The 22487-nt window shown below is 39.4% G+C and overlaps 1 protein-coding gene across 1 annotated transcript in view; it reads right to left on the reverse strand.

Moving 5' to 3' along the window:
• Nucleotides 1-13157: 13157 nt before the first annotated feature.
• LOC133646231 (four and a half LIM domains protein 2-like) overlaps nt 13158-22487 on the reverse strand; it is a 12189-nt gene continuing 2859 nt past the window's right edge. The window contains exons 2-5 of the mRNA XM_062041393.1: nt 22276-22450; nt 21796-21965; nt 13699-13885; nt 13158-13594 (exon numbers count right to left, since the gene is read on the reverse strand). Of these exons, the coding sequence (XP_061897377.1) occupies nt 13443-13594; nt 13699-13885; nt 21796-21965; nt 22276-22450 (684 nt within the window). The 3' untranslated portion in view covers nt 13158-13442. The remainder of the gene's footprint in view (nt 13595-13698; nt 13886-21795; nt 21966-22275; nt 22451-22487) is intronic.

The following is a 22487-nucleotide window of genomic DNA, read 5'->3' on the forward strand; positions in this document are numbered from 1 at the left end:
ACATCCTCAAGAGAACGAGAAAACGCTGTCTCTCTGAACCAGAGTCTCAAACTCAATTTCACTGAGGGCCGAGGTGAGGCTCGGCCGCTCGACATTTTACTTCAAATTCCCTCCAGACTCAAGTTTCAACCATATAACTACATTTTTTAATAATTGTTCTTATTAGAAATCCTGAACAATAGTAGGCCTTAAAGCAGGCCCGGAGATTATTTTGACTAGGGGGGACAAATTTAGAGAAAAAAATGTGTGGGGGCCGGTATATCTACCTATGTATACATATATATATATAATATATATATATATATATATATATATACATACATATATATGTAAACTGTGAAAATCTGCTTGGGTCCAATTTTTAGGAACACTAATACAAAACCTCACAATAATATCTGATTGAATGCTAAAAATATTATGACAGACCGCCTTAAAAAACAGAATGGAATTAAACATTTTTTTACTGAATGAGACACCCAGAATGTACATGAAAATAAAGAATGTGGGATTTACAATATTAACTATGAACGATAAAACACTGAATAATGACAACATATGAACGTCACACCCCCTCTCCATCGACATATTTTACAGTCTAGCGAAACGCAACAAAAATGCAACAAACGCAGCGAAATAAATGCACAATCTGATATATCACTAAGCTTTAGAACTTTGTTGTAAAAAATCTCCTTCCGTGTCTGTCCCTGACACCCGCATTTCAGGCTGGCCGCTCTGGAAACACTCTGTGGAAACGCTCCCCACCCACACTGCTTGGTGCCTCGTCTGAGCTGCTGTGACTTAGATTACCATAGTAACTAATTCGATTACCATAGTAACTAGTATATCATGCACAAGCGCAGATTCCAACCATTGAAATACTTTGTATAATTCAAGACTTACAGTCATTTGAAAACATCACTGCACATCATAATGGCAGCTACAGATCTGGGGCCGTACTTATCAAGCTTCTTAGAATTACTCCTAAGAAGTCTGCTAAGAGTTGACTTAAGAGTAAATAAATTATTCGCTGAAAGCTGCACTTAAAAGTTAGTTATCAAGCGTCTTACTCACACTTTCAGCGAAGTGTAGGACTGAATCTTAAGTGTCACACTCAGAGCTGAATTACGACATTACTATGTGCCGTAAACGGAATTTTAGGTGACGTAATTTCTGTCTCCATAGAAATGACCAATCACGGAAGGGAATCCGTTGTCTAAGAATAAAGAAATATCTTGGAAATATTTAAGTGGACAATGAGAGTGTATATTTTGACAATAAACTACAAAATAATACAAAACAAACTAGTCCCCGCCGGCACTCACGCTACCGCTCCCTCTCTTCTATCGCCCACACACTCACTGACGTCACTCACCTCACGGCCACACACATACGCTACTGTCATAACATTTTCTTTCCAATTCATTAATTAGGCAACTAATTTGAAACTGGTGTGGGTGGCTCTATATATACTAGCCCACTGCAGACACATGCAGAAATCAACAAGGAATCGAAAAGTATTAAATCTGTGACAAAAATAATATCCGCTCTGTCTAAACGATACCGTTTGATCAGCTGCTCGTCAAAAAACAAAAACAAAACATTGTTCCGTTCCCTGAACGTTCTCGCACGTCTCTCTCGCCTCAGTGCCATCCCCTGCTGGCAACTCCTAACCACTTAAGACACCTCTGAGGGTCTCTTAAATATCATGGAGAGTAGGAGTGATTCTTAGACTTAAGAACGTTGATAAAAAGCTTTTATTCTTAAGTTTGAGAGTAGGACTAAATTTCGCAAATTCTCAGGACTTAAGTGTAAAATGGCACTCTAAGAAGCTTGATAAGTACGGCCCCTGATCTTAAAGATAAAAAAAAAATATTTGGGAATGTCCAGCGGGCCAGATTGAAAAGCTTAACGGGCCTTAATTTGCCTAGGTCTGCCTTAAAGGGTTCCTAATATGATTATTTTCTACATTTAAAACACTTCCTTGTGGTCTACATAACATGTAATGGTGGTTCTTTGGTCAAAATGTTTTACAGACCTCTTGAGGATGCGCCGTTTTGTGGGCGGCCTTATTTACGTGGCTGCACTTCTACGGCGTCTTCTCCCCACCATCTTTGTTGTAGTCTCTAGCGCTTCCATATCCAGACTACCGACCGATATAAGTTCAAACTATATGCTGCTTCAGCAGAAGATGCATGTGCATGTATGAGCCAGTCTGCCCCACAACAGCGCGGACTACAATGGCGGACTCGTGCAAAGCACTCTGGGTAAATCTCTACCATATATGGAGATATCCGCTCACGTCACCACTGGTAAAAACATCCCCAATGGGGCAGATTCCAAACAGCTTGTTTACCAGGATCCGTTACTCGGATCATGTTTTGTTTAGTGTTTGACTCCCTTAGTTCTGTTTTGAGCACCCCTGGGTTTGTGGTTTAGTTGCCATGACTGCAGATTAGTTTCACCTGCCTCTGATTTGTGTTCGGGACGCTCACCTGCTCCTGGTCACTAATCAGAGAGCTACTTATTTCCTGCTTTCTTGCTTTTCCGGATCATGTTTTGTTTAGTGTTTGACTCCCTTAGTTCTGTTTTGAGCACCCCTGGGTTTGTGTTTTAGTTGCCATGACTGCAGATTAGTTACACCTGCCTCTGATTAGTGTTCGGGACGCTCACCTGCTTCTGGGCACTAATCAGAGAGCTACTTATTTCCTGCTTTCCTGCTTTTCCGGATCATGTTTTGTTTAGTGTTTGACTCCCTTAGTTCTGTTTTGAGCACCCCTGGGTTTGTGTTTTAGTTGCCGTGACTGCAGATTAGTTTCACCTGCCTCTGATTAGTGTTCGGGACACTCACCTGATCCTGGGCACTAATCAGAGAGCTACTTATTTCCTGCTTTCCTGCTTTCCCGGATCATGTTTTGTTTAGTGTTTGACTCCCTTAGTTCTGTTTTGAGCACCCCTGGGTTTGTGTTTTAGTTGCCATGACTGCAGATTAGTATCACCTGCCTCTGATTAATGTTCGGGACGCTCACCTGCTCCTGGGCAGTAATCAGAGAGCTACTTATTTCCTGCTTTCCTGCTTTTCCAGATCATGTTTTGTTTGGTGTTTGACTCCCTTAGTTCTGTTTTAGCACCCCTGGGTTTGTGTTTTAGTTGCCATGACTGCAGATTAGTATCACCTGCCTCTGATTAGTGTTCAGGACACTCACCTGCTCCTGGGCACTAATCAGAGAGCTACTTATTTCCTGCTTTTCTCCACACTCAGTCTAGTTTTCTTATTTGCTTCATGCAACATTTACGTTTGTGATGCATGCTTTTGATTCTTGATTCCTGTGCTAAGTTTTGCCTTAGCTCCCCGTGCTATCGGCACACTTGCTTTGTTTGTTTGTTCCTGCCTGATTTATGAGAGTAAATCACTGTCTTACCTGCACCTTGCCTCCGGAGTTTCTGTCTGCATCCTAGGAGAAAGAACCACGCATGAAAATGCGACCCAGACGTGACATTGTTTCCGGGAATTGTGGCAAGATTGTTTTATAAATATCTCCGCAATGCCTCTACGTTTTTTCAGGACTTATGCAGATCCCAAATACACAATAGCAGGTACCAATAGGTAAAAGAAAGTTGGTTTTGCATAATAGGGCCTCTTTAGCCATCATAGATGTAAAACTAAATGTTAAAATTGTATATTTTGACGCTGTTGAGTTCCCCAGGACATGGTCAGAGACACGTCCGCTTGCTCATCGAGAGTTGCTTTGTGTTGCTCTAAGTGTGTGTTAGGCTGTCATTTTTGTACAAACCCTGTTTCCATATGAGTTGGGAAATTGTGTTAGATGTAAATATAAACGGAATAGAATGATTTGCAAATCCTTTTCAACCCATATTCAATTGAATGCACTACAAAGACAAGATATTTGATGTTAAAACTCATAAACTTTATTTTTATTTTGCAAATAATAATAAACTTAGAATTTAATGGCTGCAACACGTGCCAAAGTAGTTGGGAAAGGGCATGTTCACCACTGTGTTACATCACCTTTTCTTTTAACTACACTCAATAAACGATTGGGAACTGAGGAAACTAATTGTTGAAGCTTTGAAAGTGGAATTCTTTCCCATTCTTGTTTTATGTAGAGCTTCAGTCGTTCAACAGTCCGGGGTCTCCGCTGTCGTATTTTACGCTTCATAATGCGCCACACATTTTCGATGGGAGACAGGTCTGGACTGCAGGCGGGCCAGGAAAGTACCCGCACTCTTTTTTTTACGAAGCCACGCTGTTGTATCACGTGCTGAATGTGGCTTGGCATTGTCTTGCTGAAATAAGCAGGGGCTGTATTTGCAATTTTTGCAGTGTTTTGTGCATAAACTACATACATGTGTTTGACTGCATGAACTACAGTCAAATCTATGTTTGAAAAATAACAGCTATGAAAAAGTTACCAGTATTTGCCTTGGGAAGCAGGAATTTATCGGTATCGGCTTGGGAAAAAAAATTATGTGTGTCCCTACTTTACCCATTTTGTAGTCCATTACTCAGAGTGATCCTAAAGCAAAACAAATATCTAAAACGGGAAAATCATTCATGAAAACACAACACGTTGTGTACTCATTCATTCTTTTCTACCTGCTGTGTTGCTCCAGAAGTGGAACAGAGTAAGCCAGGCTGCATGCATGGTGGGATACAATACGCTGCTGCAGGCTGTCAGTGTGTCCCTGTTCAACGTATAACCTCAAGAGGGCGCAATCCACCTCTTTTCTGCATGCCAGGCCATGCTCTGACCCTCTTACTGCACTGAGGAAGTCAATATTATAAGAGGAGGATTTTACTTCAGTCCAGTCCTTCTCAAATAGTTGTGTGTGTGTGTGTGTGTGTGTGTGTGTGTGTGTGTGTGTGTGTGTGTGTGTGTGTGTGTGTGTGTGTGTGTGTGTGTGTGTGTGTGTGTGTGTGTGTGTGTGTGTGTGTCTACCCTTCTTGAGACATCAACAAGGTAAAGTACCTTCCATATGAGGACCGGTGAACAAGTTAGGACATAAATCATGGTCCCAATACGGAAAACCATTGCATCTAATAGAGAATGTCGCATTTGCACCCCCTGGTGGTGAAATCTATCAAAATTAGGGTGGTCCCAAAAAGGAGGGATTTTTCAAATTGCCTGTGTGTCGGTTTTAAAAGGGCTCCCCCTCTGGTCAACATATGAAATAACAAGTGTGTGTAAAAATTTGAAGGGCTCCCCCTCTGGTCCACATATGAAATGACAAGTGTGTGTAAACATTTGAAGGGCTCCCCCTCTGGACCACATATGAAATAACAAGGGTGACTAAAAATTTGAAGTGCTCCCCCTCTAGCCAACATATGAAATAACAAGTGTAAGAAATTGAAATTCGCCCCCTTTGGCCAAAGTTAATAAAACATATTTTTAAAATATGGATATTGAGACATACTGTAATAACTTGAAGTAAATAATGAAGATTAAAAACCAATTACAACCAAAAAATTCAAAAATAAATTTGACTAAAAGCTTACCTTTTTTATATTTGCATAGTATGTATATATTATTCATGTTGTAAATCTTTATATATCTAGAAAGGGTGGTCCTAAAGAGGTTGGCATTTTTCAGAGGTCTCAAGAAGGTAATACAAGAATGTGTGTGTGTGTGTGTGTGTGTGTGTGTGTGTGTGTGTGTGTGTGTGTGTGTGTGTGTGTGTGTGTGTGTGTGTGTGTGTGTGTGTGTGTGTGTGTGTGTGTGTGTGTGTGTGTGAGACCCCGGCGTACATGCTTCATCAGTGTCATGCAGTATCACACCAAGCATTTTATATATTGTGCTCTTGAGTTAGTGTTGCTGATCAATTTGAATGTAATATTATTTATTGCATTTATTAAATTTTACTTTTCAGTTTTAAATGGTTCAAGTCGGTAAAAAAATATTTATAGTTTAAAATAAGATTTTTTTTTATTTCAGGCAAATTGATGCACTTTAAATATTTTCTGTTACAGAGTAAAAGTTTTTTTTGTTGGAGGGACAAGCGGTAAAAAATGGATAGTTGGTTGGGTGAATGGATCAAAATACATTTTTCTCTGTTCTCTTTTTGTTTTATTTAACGTTAATAAGGAAATAATGTTATGCAGGGTTGTACTTTGAACAATTTTATAGAATAGATATTTATCGTCGCAAAATGTTTTTTTCTTCTTGGGGGGGCGTAACAGAATATAATTGAGAAGCACTGCTCTAGTCTCACACAAACAGAACCAAAGTCCAAGAAATCCAGTCCAGCAAGTGACAGCCTTTTGCAGGCTGTGCAGCAAAAACAAACATGCTACTTAAACGTTTACACAAATTATACATGCGCTATTCATCAGCTGTAATATCTGGAGGATATAATAGGTGAAAATGCTAGTTTGACAGTCATCTGCTATGTCGAGCCGTCTGCTGTGACCACCCAAGTGGAAGGTGTTGGCAGGCCCACACCTGACGAACAATCTGCTCCACAGCGGACGCTTCATTTGGAACACCATACAATGACATAATTTATTATTTTAATGTAGCGTGGAAACAAATCTTAATCATAATGAGACAGTTGGTGTTTTTAATATTTTGGTTGTTTGGTATGTGCAGTAACTCCTCAGAAATGGCAAAAATATTTTGTTAATTTATTAAAATCGGAAGCAGATCAGATCTACACCATTCCTAAGAGGAAAAACAATAATACAACAAAACAAAAAAAAGGTACATAAAATACGTCAAATGAAAAATAGTACACAGTCAGAGGCATAGGCGCCGAACTACATTTCTGCCATTCTGTCTGTATTAGTGTTGTCCCGATACCAATATCTTGGTACCGGTACCGGTACCAAAAGTATTTTGGTACTTTTCGGTACTTTTCTAAATAAAAGGGACCACAAAAAAATGTCATTATTGGCTTTATTTTAACAAAAAAATCTTAGGGTACATTAAACATATGTTTCTTATTGCAATTTTGTCCTTAGATAAAATAGTGAACATACAAGACAACTTGTCTTTTAGTAGTAAGTAAACAAACAAAGGCTCCTAATTAGTCTGCTGACATATGCAGTAACATATTGTGTCATTTTCCATTCTATTATTTTGTCAAAATTATTAAGGACAAGTGGTAGACAATGAATTATTAATCTACTTGTTCATTTACTGTTAGTATCTGCTTATTTTCTCTTTTAACATGTTCTATCTACACTTCTGTTAAAATATAATAATCAGTTATTCTTCTGTTGTTTGATACTTTACATTAGTTTTGGATGATGCCACAAATTTAGGTTTCAATCCGATACCAAGTAGTTACAGGATCATACATTGGTCATATTCAAAGTCCTCATGTGTCCATGGACATGTTTCCTGAGTTTATAAACATCATATAAATTAAAAAAAAAACGAAAGAAGATTTTGTGATGTTAAAAAATATCGATGTAATCATAGTAGTATCAACTAGATACGCTATTGTACGTGGTATCATTACAGTGGATGTTAGGTGTAGATCCACCGTTGGTGCTGCAGGGAATTTGTTCTGTAGTGTTTATGTTGTGTTGCAGTGTAAATATTCTTCCAAAATGTGTTTGTCGTTGTTGTTTAGTGTGGTTTCACTATATGGCACATGTTTATGACAGTGTTGGCATTGTTCATACTGTCACCCTTAGTGTGACATGTTTGGCTGTTGAGTAAGTATGCCCTTCATTTGTTCGTGTGATGTGAGTTTACAGTCAAGATGATTTTGTTATTAGTTCACTATCGGACACTATAACATTTTTGTTTAGGCTTTGTTAACCATAGAGTATTAGATTTATGTTTGTTTTATACTGCAAATCGTACCAAACACGCCACAAAACTAACATCAGGATTGATTTTTCAAAAAATAAATAAATATATATATATATATGTATATATATATATATATATATATATATATATATATATATATATATATATATATATATATATATATATATATATATATATATATATATATATATATATATATATATATATATATATATATATATCGAGCGCGATGTCACGTTAATGATGGGGAAATGCATTTTTAGACAATATGATTTGCCTCAGCGGCTAGGAGACACTGAGAGTAACAGGCGGTGGATTAGAAAGGACAGATTTAAAAAAATAATAAAAATAAAAAAAACATTTTTATTTTCATTTTTTTTAACTTGGGACTTCCCGCGGGCCGGATTTTTGGACGCTGGCGGGCCGTAGTTTGGGGACCCTTGGTCTACATGCTTACTGTCAGTTATTAACAAACAATGTGAACTTTCTCACACTGTAATTGTCTACAAGTATAAAAGAAACATATTTTAAAATCACTAACTTTTACACGAGGCATACGAGCGAGCTGTTTCGATGAATATTTTGTTCTAGACAAATATTTTGTGCGGATGTACGCACGCGCTCAGTAGCATTGGATAGCCATTATCGACAGAACACCGGCCTCGATTCAAACTGACCTTTTTTGCAGTAGTTAGTGAATGAAGTGTACATTTGTAGTTATTTCTCCATATTTCCACACAATAAGTCAGATATTGTATCACTAACGAGCATTAGAGAATATGGAGTGATTTTTGGTCTAGATATGTTGCTTATTAATTATTGACATATTTTTTGATACTTTATGTTGTGTATTTTTTTAATGAAATATCCAGTTCATTTTACTGTTACACACAAAAATGTGGTTTCTTTTACTCCATCAATTTCTGCTGCTAATTTCTATTTGTGTTTTACTTCCTCTTCTGCTGTTCCAAAATAGCATTATTTAAGTTTTACTGAAATTCCAGGATAGTCAGTTTTTTGTCAAACTATCTCTCTAATGTGTTAATTTCTTCTGTTATTATCTGTATTAGCGTCTGTGTGTTCTCTCCTGAACAAAAAAAAATCAAGTCGTGTCGTTTAGGACTGGCTCACTTTTTGGCAAATGCAATAACACTATGAAAGTTTGACCCCGAGTAAATGATTCATGAATGAAATATGTCCTTGGAGAATTTGTTAGTTTGTTTCGTTCCACAATGTTTCCATTGTTGAGTGGGAAAACAAAGGAATGTCTAACTGATAGTGCTCTGATAAACTATTTCATCTTGAGTCACATGCAGTTACTTGCTCAACCGAGACTCACAAGAGTATGTTTGAGACACTCATCCAAGGCGCTGCAGGCGCACAATGCTCTAGGCCAGTGTTTCTTAACCTGGGTTCGATCGAACCCTAGGGGTTCGGTGAGTCGGCCTCAGGGGTTCGGCGGAGCCTCCGCCGCGGAGGTCAAGACACACCCGACTCATCGTGTAAATAAAAACTTCTCCCTATCGGCGTATTATGGATATTTGAGTCCGGGGCACGACGTTAAAGTGCATCCGGCAGTGGAGGCTCCTCTATGGGGTCTTGGTGCACTAGGAGGTTTAACTCCTTTACTACTGTTACCCCAAGTGGCCCTTGGCAAAGGCCTAGTACCTGACTTCCCCCTAGCCACAACCCACATCTGCGGTCCCCTCCAAGGTTTCTCATTGTCATCCCATTGGATTGAGTTTTTTCTTGCCCTGATGTGGGATCTGAGCCGAGGATGTCATTGTGGCTTGTGCAGCCCTTTGAGACACTCGTGATTTAGGGCTATATACTGTAAGTAAAAATTGATTGATTGATTGATTGATGTGAAAATAAGTTTCTCTGGGACACAACCCTTTTTGGTGGACAAGTTCTATCAGAATTAATTGTGTTCCTTATGTGTTATTGTTACATTTACTAACTAATACGTTTATTTTAGCAATCATTAAGCTGGGAGAAACTTACTCCATCTGTTCATCCCGTAAAGAAGACTTTAAGAGCTGTAGGAGCTGGACTGAAATGCCATTTATCAATCTTTTATAATCAACAGTGTTGGGACTAACACGTTACAAAGTAACGCGTTACTGTAACGGCGTTAGTTTCGGCGGTAACTAGTAATCTAACGCGTTATTTTTTATATTCAGTAACTCAGTTACCGTTACTACATGATGCGTTACTGCGTTATTTTACGTTATTTTTTATGTAGTATCGGCTTGAAACAGAAGATCTGAGTGTGTTTTTTGCAGCGCTGCGGCGTCGTGCTTCTGATTCTTCCTGTGTCACAAGGAGAGAAGAAAAGAGGCGCGCTCTGTATGTGTCTGGGTGTGGGTGTGGGGAGGAGGGAGGGGCGTGTCTTCGGTTCGGCACACACGTGATCCGCGGTTTGATATATGAAACAAAAAAAAAAAGGTGTCCGCACGTTCAGTCCACACACAGCGTGGTCATGGCGAGCGGAGTAACGGAGGAGCTTGAACGCCCCGCGCCATTTAATCGGTGGTTTATAGGTGCAGACTCCGTTGTGCAAAACGAGGCTTTTAAACACATGTTGAACGTGCTTGAGCCACGTTACGTCATCCCGTCGCGCACCCACTTCAGCGATAAGTTTGTGCCAGATCTTTATGAGCAGGAGAATAAAAAAGTTGTGGATGAACTATCCCGAGCATCATCTGTTGCGCTCACGACAGACGGGTGGACGTCCAGGGGAACTAAGCGCTCACTTCATCACAGCAGACGGGCAGATGAGAAGACACGCCCCCTCTACGAGTGTCACCTTGCGCAGGTACTGACACAAGCAGTGGAGGAATGGAAGATAAAGATATCCCAATCACACGTGATAATGCCAAAAATCAAATAATTGCAGTGAATGAGGCAGGACTGGGACCACAGATAGGTGCTTTGCACATGTAGTGAATTTGGCATCACATCTCAGTCAATAGGATGGAGCGCCTCCTTGGGAGGATCAGGAAGGAGGTTTCCTACTTCCACCCAAGCACAACAGCTGCTCATGAGCTTAAGACAAAGCAAGAAATGCTAAAGCTGCCTACTCATAAAGCTCATACATGATGTCCCAACAAGGTGGAACTCCACTTATGATATGTTGGAGCAGCAGGCAGCTATATACTCTGCATTGACCCACAACACCCTGAAGACAAATTTCAAAGACATCATCAACCTGTCTGATGATGATGTGAGAGTGGCAGAGGAGGTCCTCCAGGTGCTTAAACCCCTCAAAAGTGTTACATCTCTACTGAGCACTAAAACTTCACCATCTGTGTCAATGATCCTGCCACTGAAAACAAGGATTCTACAATCCATGACTCCAAGTGTGGAAGACAGCAGCATCACTCCAGATGTCAGGCTTTATTTCACTACCTATGTTTCAAGGAAGATGATGTGCCTTCTTATGTTGCACTTTAACTTGTTTTTTATTAATGGTCATTGGTCCAAGTTTAAAGAAAGGAGAATGCCTTTTTATGTTGCACTGTTTTTCATTAGTTATGTTAAAAGGAAAATAAAAATGCATGTGAAGTTGATCAACAGATTGTATTATTCTCCAGTGCAATAACAGTACTGAAATGAAGGCTAAAAGGGCATTAATGGGAGCTTTAAAAAAAGGGGGAAAAAAAGAAGTAACTAAATAGTTACTTTTCACAGTAACGCATTACTTTTTGGTGTAAGTAACTGAGTTACTTTTGAAATTAAGTAACTAGTAACTGTAACTAGTTACTGGTTTTCAGTAACTAACCCAACACTGATAATCAATAGGATTCATGTCAATAACATATTTTTCAACAAATTATTATGTTTGAATGAATGTCCATTTCTGTCCAAAAAATTGAAAAAGAGGATGTATTAGTTTTCTTTTTAAATGTTCTTGTAGTCAGACAATATTTTCAGTATATTAAATGGAATTTTTACCTGATATTAGATAGGCTCCAGCACCACCCGCGACCTCGAAAGGTATAAGAGGTAGAAAATGGATGGATGGATGTTTCGACTGTCAATTGCTGTCTTCTTTAGAAGGGTCACCTGACCACTGTGACGTGTTGTCTATTAGCTCCTCCCCTATTGACCATCAAGTGGCGGTGGAGTAGTCTGCCTGGTTGGCCAGGCCAATAAGAACAGCTGATAGGCAACACATCATAGCAATCTCCTGTTTCCTTCTCTTAAGGTATTCATGTGTGATTTCCAAAAGCGTCTGTACATGTACAAGAAGGAGAAACACAGGCATGTCTGGATGACTGGCCTCCATCTTTCTAGTGGTTGCCGCCAAGTTACCGAACGAGTTGTTATGAAGCTGGCTGTGGCGTGTTCTTTCTGGTGTCACTTCCTCTCCAAACTCAGTTTGTAAACGATCAATGAGTCCATACAAAGCTAAGAGCTGGAGATTCAAGAAATAGATGGCGCACTTACCCGTGTAAAAATTTGTCCGAGGAGGGGAACCTTAAATGCTGGTTTAGTGTGGCTGAAACGGGGGGGGGGTTAGGCTAAATAATTATTCGTTTAAGGGGTTATCCGGTTTAGTGTCACTGTCGTCAACTGCCCAAAACAGTTTTTATCATCTCAGAAATATTTCTAAAGTGAGAAATTTGTTGTCAAAATTGGATCTGGAAAGGATCATTCATGCGTTCATTTCCTCTCGCATTGACTATTGCAATTCTCTTTTCACCCTTTTCAACAAGTCAATGCTAAAGAAACTTCAGACTGTACAAAATGCGGCTGCCAGACTTTTGACCGGTGCACCCAGAACAGCCCAAATCACCCCCGTTTTATCCAGTCTTCATTGGCTTCCAGTTAAATTCCGCATTGAGTTTAAGATTTTAGTCCTGACATTCCGTGCGTTGCATGGAGGGGCCCCTCAGTACATCACTGACTTGCTATGCCCCTACTCTTCAGGGCGCAGCCTCCGGTCTTCAGGCCAGTGTCTTCTAAAGATCCCCAAAACTCGTTTTAAAACCTGTGGAGACCTGGCTATAGCTCCCAGACTCTGGAACAATTTGCACCAGGCCCTCCGTGATCTTGACTGTGTTGAAACTTTTAAGAAACATTTGAAAACTTCTCTTTTTAGTAAAGCTTTTAGTTAATGCACCTTTTAACTATCATTTTTAATCCACTTTGTATCCTTTTTATGATGTTGCCCCTGTTGTTTTAGTTGAATTGTTGTTTTACTTTACCTGTGTTTTGTACAGCGCTTTGTGATTTTATCTGCGAAAGGTGCTTTGTAAACACAATTTGCTTACTTACTAGTGTAGACACAGCCTGAGACTGATGTTATTGCGCCCACAAGAAAACAGATTAGGACATGAATGGAATGCCATCATAGCACAACATATGCTTTTTGCTTTATTGAAACTGCTTTGTGAATCAGTACTTTATTATTACACAAAGGGGAGGAACTTAAATCAAGGTGTCAAACCAATCGAAAGGAACTAGTTAAGGACTGTCCCAATGTTTAAGAGAGATGACCCACTAAAGAAAGCGTCAAACATTCAGTGTCGTTTAGGCATTAGCCATGCAAAGACTAAATCTTCAGGCATTGTTTGGCATCTGAGTTGAGAAATATTGGCTTCTTGGAGCGTTGCCATATCAAAGGTGGGTGATAGGTCACTTCTCCCTGCCACAGTCGGTGCACAGGATGTTGTCGCGTTGGGTGAGGAATCCTCGTCCCACTAGCGTGACGGAGCACTGCCCGCAGGTGAAACACTCGCTGTGCCACTGGCGCTCCTCGAAGGAGATGTACTTCGCTCCGGCCAGACCTGAGTAAAACAAAACAGAAGAACAAAAAACCCATGCACTTCCTGCGTATTTTGCATGATGGGCGGGTAATGGTCGTGACAGGATGTAGGGCAGCGCCACTCACTGGTGATGGATTTAGTGCAGCCAACACACTTCTTTGCGTAGAGATCGCTGAAGCACTCCAGGCAGTAAGGGTAGTTGTCCTTGGAGGTGAAGCGCTGGCCTGAGAGTTGCTTCCTGCAGCTAATACACAGGAAGCACTCGCGGTGCCACGGCTTCTCCTGGTAGGTCACTCCGCCGGTGGTAATGGCCTAGTGGACGACATACACAAATACTTAAGTCTCAACCCTGTCCACACAAGAGTGTTTTAAGAACGGTAAAATATTGTATTGTTTAGGCCAGGGGTGCCCATTAGGTCGGAAGGGCATTGAAACGGGAAAAGGGACGAGACTGCCTATAGAGAAGAGGTGAAGGCACTGTTAGACCACTGTGTGGAAAAACAACCTCATTCTCAACCCCACAAAGTCCAAGGAGCTGATTGTTGATTTCAGGAAAAAAAAATCACTGAGCCCATCCAGCCCATCTACATCATGGGAGAGGAGGTGGAAAGGGTCTCAGAGGGTTCTGGGCATGAAAATTATTACATCATTCCATAACATGTCTTTTTCTAAAATGTTTAAATCAGTCATCCATTTCCAAACACATGCATCATTTGCATTCCTAGATGTTCATTTGTTATTCCATAGAACCTATTAACTTTTTTTTTTTTCAAATTGTATCCTGATTAAAAAAAACGTATCCTCCAGTTTGTGGCTATTAGGGGTGTGGGAAAAAATCGATTCAAATTCGAATCGCGATTCTCACGTTGTGCGATTCAGAATCGATTCTCATTTTTAAAAAATCGATTTTTTTTTTTTATTTAAAAAAAAAAATGTTTTTTTTTTTTTTTTCTAAATTAATCAATCCAACAAAACAATACACAGCAATACCATAACAATGAAATCCAATTCCAAAACCAAACCCGACCCAGCAACAACTGCAATAAACAGAGCAATTGAGAGGAGACACAAACACGACACAGAACAAACCAAAAGTAGTGAAACAAAAATGAATATTATCAACAACAGTATCAATATTAGTTATAATTTCAACATAGCAGGGATTACAAATCCCTCATTGACATTATCATTAGACATTTATAAAAAAAAAAGAAAAAAAAAAGAACAATAGTGTCACAGTGGCTTACACTTGCATCGCATCTCATAAGCTTGACAACACACTGTGTCCAATATTTTCACAAAGATAAAATAAGTCATATTTTTGGTTCATTTAATAGTTAAAACAAATTTACATTATTGCAAACAGTTGATAAAACATTGTCCTTTACAATTATAAAAGCTTTTTACAAAAATCTACTACTCTGCTTGCATGTCAGCAGACTGGGGTAGATCCTGCTGAAATCCTATGTATTGAATGAATAGAGAATCCTTTTGAATCGGGAAAAAAATCGTTTTTGAATCGAGAATCGTGTTGAATTGAAAAAAAAAAAATCGATTTTGAATCGAATCGTGACCCCAAGAATCGATATTGAATCGAATCGTGGGACACCCAAAGATTCACAGCCCTAGTGGCTATTATAAAGAATATTATCAGAGAATATGCATTTTTACAGCACGTTTCAACAGAGATAGACTTTAAAAAGTGACTTCTGGGTATATTATATTGATGAAATAATTCAAAACTGGATGTTTATTTAGAGGGCTTAAGTTAAGTTTAATAATTTTGATTGAAGGTACTTGTGATGATTGGCTTTTGTCTACAGCCGGTGCATGAAGTCAGAACACCGGATGCTTGGAATGCTAAACGTGCTCTTGCTATGGTGAAAGCAAGAAAATGAACACATGGCAGGTATCGTATTTTTCGGACTATAAGTCGCAGTTTTTTTCATAGTTTGGCCGGGGGTGCGACTTATACTCAGGAGCGACTTATGTGTGAAATTATTAACACATTACCGTAAAATATCAAATAATATTATTTAGCTCATTCACGTAAGAGACTAGACGTATAAGATTTCATGGGATTTAGCGATTAGGAGTGACAGATTGTTTGGTAAACGTATAGCATGTTCTATATGTTATAGTTATTTGAATGACTCTTACCATAATATGTTACGTTAACATACCAGGCACGTTCTCAGTTGGTTATTTATACGTCTTATCACGTACACTTATTCAGCCTGTTGTTCACTATTCTTTATTTATTTTAAATTGCCTTTCAAATGTCTATTCTTGGTGTTGGGTTTTATCAAATAAATTTCCCAAAAAAATGCGACTTATAGTCCGAAAAATACGGTAAATAAAAAAATGCAAATTTCAGCAAGAGTGGTTGGCTAACTTTTCAAAACTTAGTTAAAGCTTGTCGATTGTAAACCCAGAGAGGCGTTCTGCAGCATGTGCAAAAAGGCCTCCAAACTTTGCTCAATGGGCATCAATGCTGTGAAACCACACAGGCTATTGGCTATTCCCAAGTCGCCGACAGAAGGCAGGCAGCAGTGACAGGTGCCAAATTTCTTTGGCATGGCCAACAAAGCTACTTCTGCTGTCGCCACCACAACTGTCAGCTGCTGCTACTACTGCAGAAAAATGAATAAATAAAAATACATTTGCTCAGATGAAACAGATGAGCCAATTCTAATTCACTAGAAAATAACAACTATTCAAAATCATCATTGTCAAATGCATACAATTGTGTCTATAGAGACAATTGTGAGTTTTGAGTACCGTAATTTCCGGACTATAAGCCGCACCTGACTATAAGCCGCACCAGCTAAATCTAGGGGAAAATACAGATTGCTCCATATATAAGCCGCACCCAACTATAAGCCGCAGGGTTTTGATGTGTAATTACCGTAATATATCGGGGTTCCTGCTACCACGGAGGGGATTGTCGGGACAGAGATGACTGTTTGGGAACGCAAAGCGTCCCATTTATTAACTATAAATCTTTCAATCATTCAATCAAACTTTCACATCTTTGACATGGCGAACAGCATTCGTGCAGAGTACAAATAATACAACGGTGCAAAGTAATACAAAGTGCTCGCATGTACGTTATCAAAATAACCAGCCTACCGGTATATGAAAAGTCAGTCTTTAATCATTGTGTCATCGTCTTCCTCCTGCGTACTAAAACCACCGAAATCCTCTTCGTCGGTGTCGGAGAAGAACAGGCCGTAAATAAGCCGCACCGTTGTATAAGCCGCAGGGACCAGAACGAGGGGAAAAAAGTAGCGGCTTATAGTCCGGAAATTACGGTATATATAATAACCATTTGTGGTAGGACATGGGCGTACATTTTTTTTAAGTGGCATTAAAAATGGTATTAAAGGCATTACGGTAAATAAGATTTGCTGATATATGTAAAAACCCTGTATGTTGAGTGGCACTTTCCATCATTTTCAACTGACTGCATTGTAAAATGATTAACCCCCTTTCATTTCACTCGAGATCCAACCAGGAATGGGGCCATATGAATCCCTTCCCTACTGTATCAGCACTACTGTACATCCTGTCTGATTCCAATCAATGCAAGTCAACAGAATATAATACACTGATTTAGGGTGTCTATTCATTTTATTTAACATATATACATGTTACAGCTTATATATCTTTTATTTTTGAATGTATCAAATGTGATGAATATTTAATGGACCGCAATGGAAACAAGCCTTTTGGCTTTTTGTGCCATCCATTTGCCTTTTTAAAGCATTACATGGATTAAATTCTTTAAGATGTCAATAAACTTCTCAATCAATCAATCAATCAATCAAACCTTTAATGTGTTAACAAAACATTTTTTTTTATATACAAAAGTACATACATTTTATAGGGGTAGATTACTTAGACTAGGTTTTATGGAATAGTACCTAAAAAAAAAATCAAGACTGCAAAAATCATCCCAATGTTTAAAGCCGTGGATAAAAATAATGTGCAAAATTATCGACCCATACCAGTACTACCCACTTTTTCCAAAGTATTTGAGCGGGTCGTATAAGATAGTTTAAGTGGTTTCATGAATAAAATGCGTGTTCTAACTCCATGTCAGTATGGTTTTAGAAAACAGCACAACACAACAATTTTAGATCTCATCGAAAAGGTTTATAATAATAATAATACCTGGGATTTATATAGCGCTTTTCTAAGTACCCAAAGTCGCTTTACATGTTAAAAACCCATCATTCATTCACACCTGGTGGTGGTAAGCTACTTTTGTAGCCACAGCTGCCCTCGGGTAGACTGACGACAAACCTATCAAAATATGTTGGCTTAATTTATAAAGCCAGACACTCTCTGCCTCTTGAAGCACTTCTTAATCCTGTATAGATCCTTGTGTGAACCACATCTAAATTACAGCAATAGTATAGTTATCTAGATAAATTACAAATCCTTCAAAAGAAAGTAATATGAGCCATAACATGGTCGGACTTTAATGCTCCCTCAAATCCACTCATTTACCCCCACACACCCCATTTTATCCATCCATCCATTTTCTACCGCTTATTCCCTTCGGGGTTCCGGGGGGCGCTGGAGCCTATCTCAGCTACAATCGGGCGGAAGGCGGTGTACACCCTGGACAAGTCGCCACCTCATCACAGGGCCAACACAGATAGACAGACAACATTCACATTCACACACTAGGGCCAATTTAGTGTTGCCAATCAACCTATCCCCAGGTGCGTGTCTTTGGAGGTGGGAGGAAGCCGGAGTACCCGCAGGGAACCCACGCAGTCACGGGGAGAACATGCAAACTCCACACAGAAAGATCCCGAGGCCGGGATTGAACTCACGACTACTCAGGACCTTCGTTTTGTGAGGCAGACGCACTAACCCCTCTTCCACCGTGCTGCCCACCCCATTTTATCTTTAGGGAAAATATTTGGCTACAATATCAACTTATATATTAGGGTGGTTTTAGAAATACAGTTGTAAATCTGTCATGATGATGGCATTTAAAGCAATGCTAAATTTGTGATTATCTCTATGGGCTTTTGAATAGACGTGGCTGCGATGCTGCTATACGCCACTCAGACTATTGCAAAGGATATGTCGACTCACTGCTGAGTAGAAGTTGAGCAGAAACAAAGTTTAATTGTATCCTTTAGACCAGTGGTCCCCAACCACCGGGCCGCGGCGGCCGCACACGAAATTAAAAAAATAAATAAAATTAAAAAAAAATATATATATATATATATATTTTATTATTATTATTTTTTTTATTTTTTTTATGAAATCAACATAAAAAACACAATATATACATTATATATCAATATAGATCAATACAGTCTGCAGGGATACAGTCCGTAAGCACACATGATTGTATTTATTTATGTAAAAAAAAAATTTTTTCCCACCGGTCCGTGGGACAAATTTTCAAGCGTTGACCGGTCCGCAGCTACAAAAAGGTTGGGGACCTCTGCTTTAGACCAGGATTGTCAAACGTACGGCCCGAGTTCCGGATCAGGCCCGCAAACAGGTTTTATCCGGCCCGCGGGATGAGTTTGCTAAGTATAAAAATTAACCTGAAATTTTTGAATGAAAGAAACAGCTGTTCTAAATGTGTCCACTAGATTTCGCAATAGCAATTCTTTGTGTCGTTGTTGATGATGCAACATATGTACAAAATAAACCACATGATGTTAGTACATCAGTCGAGGAAAATGAGCAAACTACATGAATAACATCCTGTAATTTGATTTTGATGTTATTTTTTTATCTTGATAGATTGGAAATTAACACCAATGAGTTGACTGATGAACATTATCACATAATTTATTTTGACAATATAAATAACGACAAATAAAGATTAGGGATGTCCGATAATATTGGACTGCCGATATTATCGGCCGATAAATGCTTTAAAATGTAATATCGGAAATTATCGGTATCGGTTTCAAAAAGTAACATTTATGACTTATTAAAACGCCGCTGTGTACACGGACGTAGGAAGAAGTACAGAGCGTCAATTTACCTTGAAGGCACTGTCTTTGCGTGCCGGCCCAGTCACATAATATCTACGGCTTTTCACACACACAAGTGAATGCAAGGCATACTTGGTCAACAGCCATACAGGAGACACTGAGGGTGTCCGTATAAACAACTTTAACACTGTTACAAATATGCGCCACACTGTGAACCCACACCAAACAATTCGGGAGAACATCCGCACCGTAATACAACATAAACACAACAGAACAAATACCCAGAACCCCTTGCAATATACACCCCACGCTACCCCCTAACCCCCCCCCCCCAACCACGCCCACCTCAACCTCCTCATGCTCTCTCATGGAGAGCATGTCCCAAATTCCAAGCTGCTGTTTTGAGGCATGTTAAAAAAAAAAAATGCACTTTGTGACTTCAATTATAAATATGGCTTTTTTTTTCCATAACTTGAGTTGATTTAATTTGGAAAACCTTGTTACATTGTTTAATGCATCCAGCGGGGCATCACAACAAAATTAGGCATAATAATGTGTTAATTTCACGACTGTATATATCGGTATCGGTTGATATCAGTATCGGTAATTAAGAGTTGGACAATATCGGACTAAAAAAAGCCATTATCGGACATCTCTGATAAAGATAGAATACTATTAACCGCAACATGTAAGTGTAAAAAAAACAACCAACATTATGATTTGTACACTTTCAGAATGTGCTTGTTCTATTTTTAAACAAAGAAAAACATCTGAAGTTGTCTTTATTTTTACGTTATCGTGCCGTGATTTTACCAGTCTGGCCCATTTGGGAGTAGATTTTTTTTTTCCATGTGGCCCCCGATGTAAAATAAGTTTGACACCCCTGTCTTTAGACAATTTAGTCCATCAAGGTACAGGTACATGTAGAACAAGCGATGATGATTTGCTACTGAAGTGACCGGTCGCCATGATCATGTGACCCCCCCCATTTTTGACGTTAATATTATTCTAGTAGAGTTAAGAATTGGAATTTCCTTACCAAATGTGCACTGCAAAAAGTCAGTGTTCAAAAACAAGAAAAAAAAATACAAAAATTAGGGGTATTTTATTTGAACTAAGCAAAATTATCTGCCAATAGAACAAGAACATTTGGCTTGTCAAGACTTTCTAAAACAAGAAAAATTAGCTATGAACCCCAAAATACCTTAAAACAAGTATATTCTCACTAATAACAAGTGTACTACTATATGAGTATGTATGTTCTATTGTTTCATTTAAAATAAAACAGCAAAGTCCATTTGGCTGTCATCTGTTTTAATTATGAGACAAATTTGTGTCAAAGTCATGATTTTTTTTTTCATGCTTGAAATAAGAAATTATTCCTTTAAATTACCGTAATTTCCGGACTATAAGCCGCTACTTTTTCCCCTCGTTCTGGTCCCTGCGGCTTATACAAGGGTGCGGCTTATTTACGGCCTGTTTTTCTCCGACACCGACGAAGAGGATTTCGGTGGTTTTAGTACGCAGGAGGAAGACGATGACACAATGATTAAAGACTGACTTTTCATATACCGGTAGGCTGGTTATTTTGATAACGTACAGGTGAGCACTTTGTATTACTTTGCACCGTTGTATTATTTGTACTCTGCACGAATGCTGTTCGCCATGTCAAAGATGTGAAAGTTTGATTGAATGATTGAAAGATTTATTGTTAATAAATGGGACGCTTTGCGTTCCCAAACAGTCATCTCTGTCCCGACAATCCCCTCCGTGGTAGCAGGAACCCCTATATACTACGGTAATTACACATCAAAACCCTGCGGCTTATAGTCGGGTGCGGCTTATATATGGAGCAATCTGTATGTTCCCCTAAATTTAGCTGGTGCGGCTTATAGTCAGGTGCGGCTTATAGTCCGGAAATTACGGTAGTAGTTTTATACTTGTGAGTGTTGATGACACAGCTTTGCAACAGTTGATATTCTAGTTTCAAGCATGTTTTACTCAATATAGGTCATAAAACCTCAGCAACAACCTGTAATATCTTACTGACATCATTTAGGACCAAAACCCTTAAAACAAGTAAAACACTCTAACATCAAATTTGCTTAGTGAGAAGAATGATCTTATCAGACAGAAAATAAGCAAATATCACCCTTATTTGAGATATTTCATCTTACTTAGATTTCAGTTTTTGCAGTGTGAGTTCCTGCTCACCTAAAGCGAAGCTCTGAGCGGTGGGCTTACCTTCTTACAAGCGCAGCACTGGTAGGCGAACTGTTTCTCGAAGCATCCCACGCAGAAATAGCCCTCGTCTTTGGGGATGAAGGACTTGGTTCCAATAGGCTGCTGGCAGCGGTTGCACAGGAAGCACGTCTCATGCCAGCTTTTGCCCTTGTATTCCATTTTACGAGAACCTGGCACAAGCACAGGAGAGCGGCTCACTCAGCCAGTATGCGCTACCGTACCTTTATGGCGGCTCAAAATAGTCCCCGAGCTATCTCTAACGCCAGGACGCACTAACATTAGTGTTTATCTTGGAAGGGGAGGAGGGGGTGGGGGGGGGGGGATTTAGTGCATAGTGTTGGAGTATTATATTGCTGTTGTATACCAGTCATGTGATAGCATAATATCAACTTTAAGCCTCTGGAAAAAACAAAACTACCAAGGGGGAGTAGGGAACATTTTTGACTGGTAGTGAAATACTGTAGGACGTGGGTAATGTACCTGGCATGATGGTCTTCTTGCAGGTGGTGCACTTGGAAGAGTAGTCGTTGGAGTAGCACTCGGTGCATAGCATCAGCTCGTCCTTGGCGGCAAAGGCTTTTTCCACCAGGGAGCGGCTGCACTTGGCACACTTGAAGCACTCCTCATGCCAGTGGCGATCCTTATAAGACAGGTCCTGGACACAAGTCACATTGGATGTGGACCAGGGGTGT

This window comes from Entelurus aequoreus, linkage group LG03 (assembly GCF_033978785.1).
Source record: "Entelurus aequoreus isolate RoL-2023_Sb linkage group LG03, RoL_Eaeq_v1.1, whole genome shotgun sequence".
In the NCBI taxonomy this organism is placed as follows: domain Eukaryota; kingdom Metazoa; phylum Chordata; class Actinopteri; order Syngnathiformes; family Syngnathidae; genus Entelurus; species Entelurus aequoreus.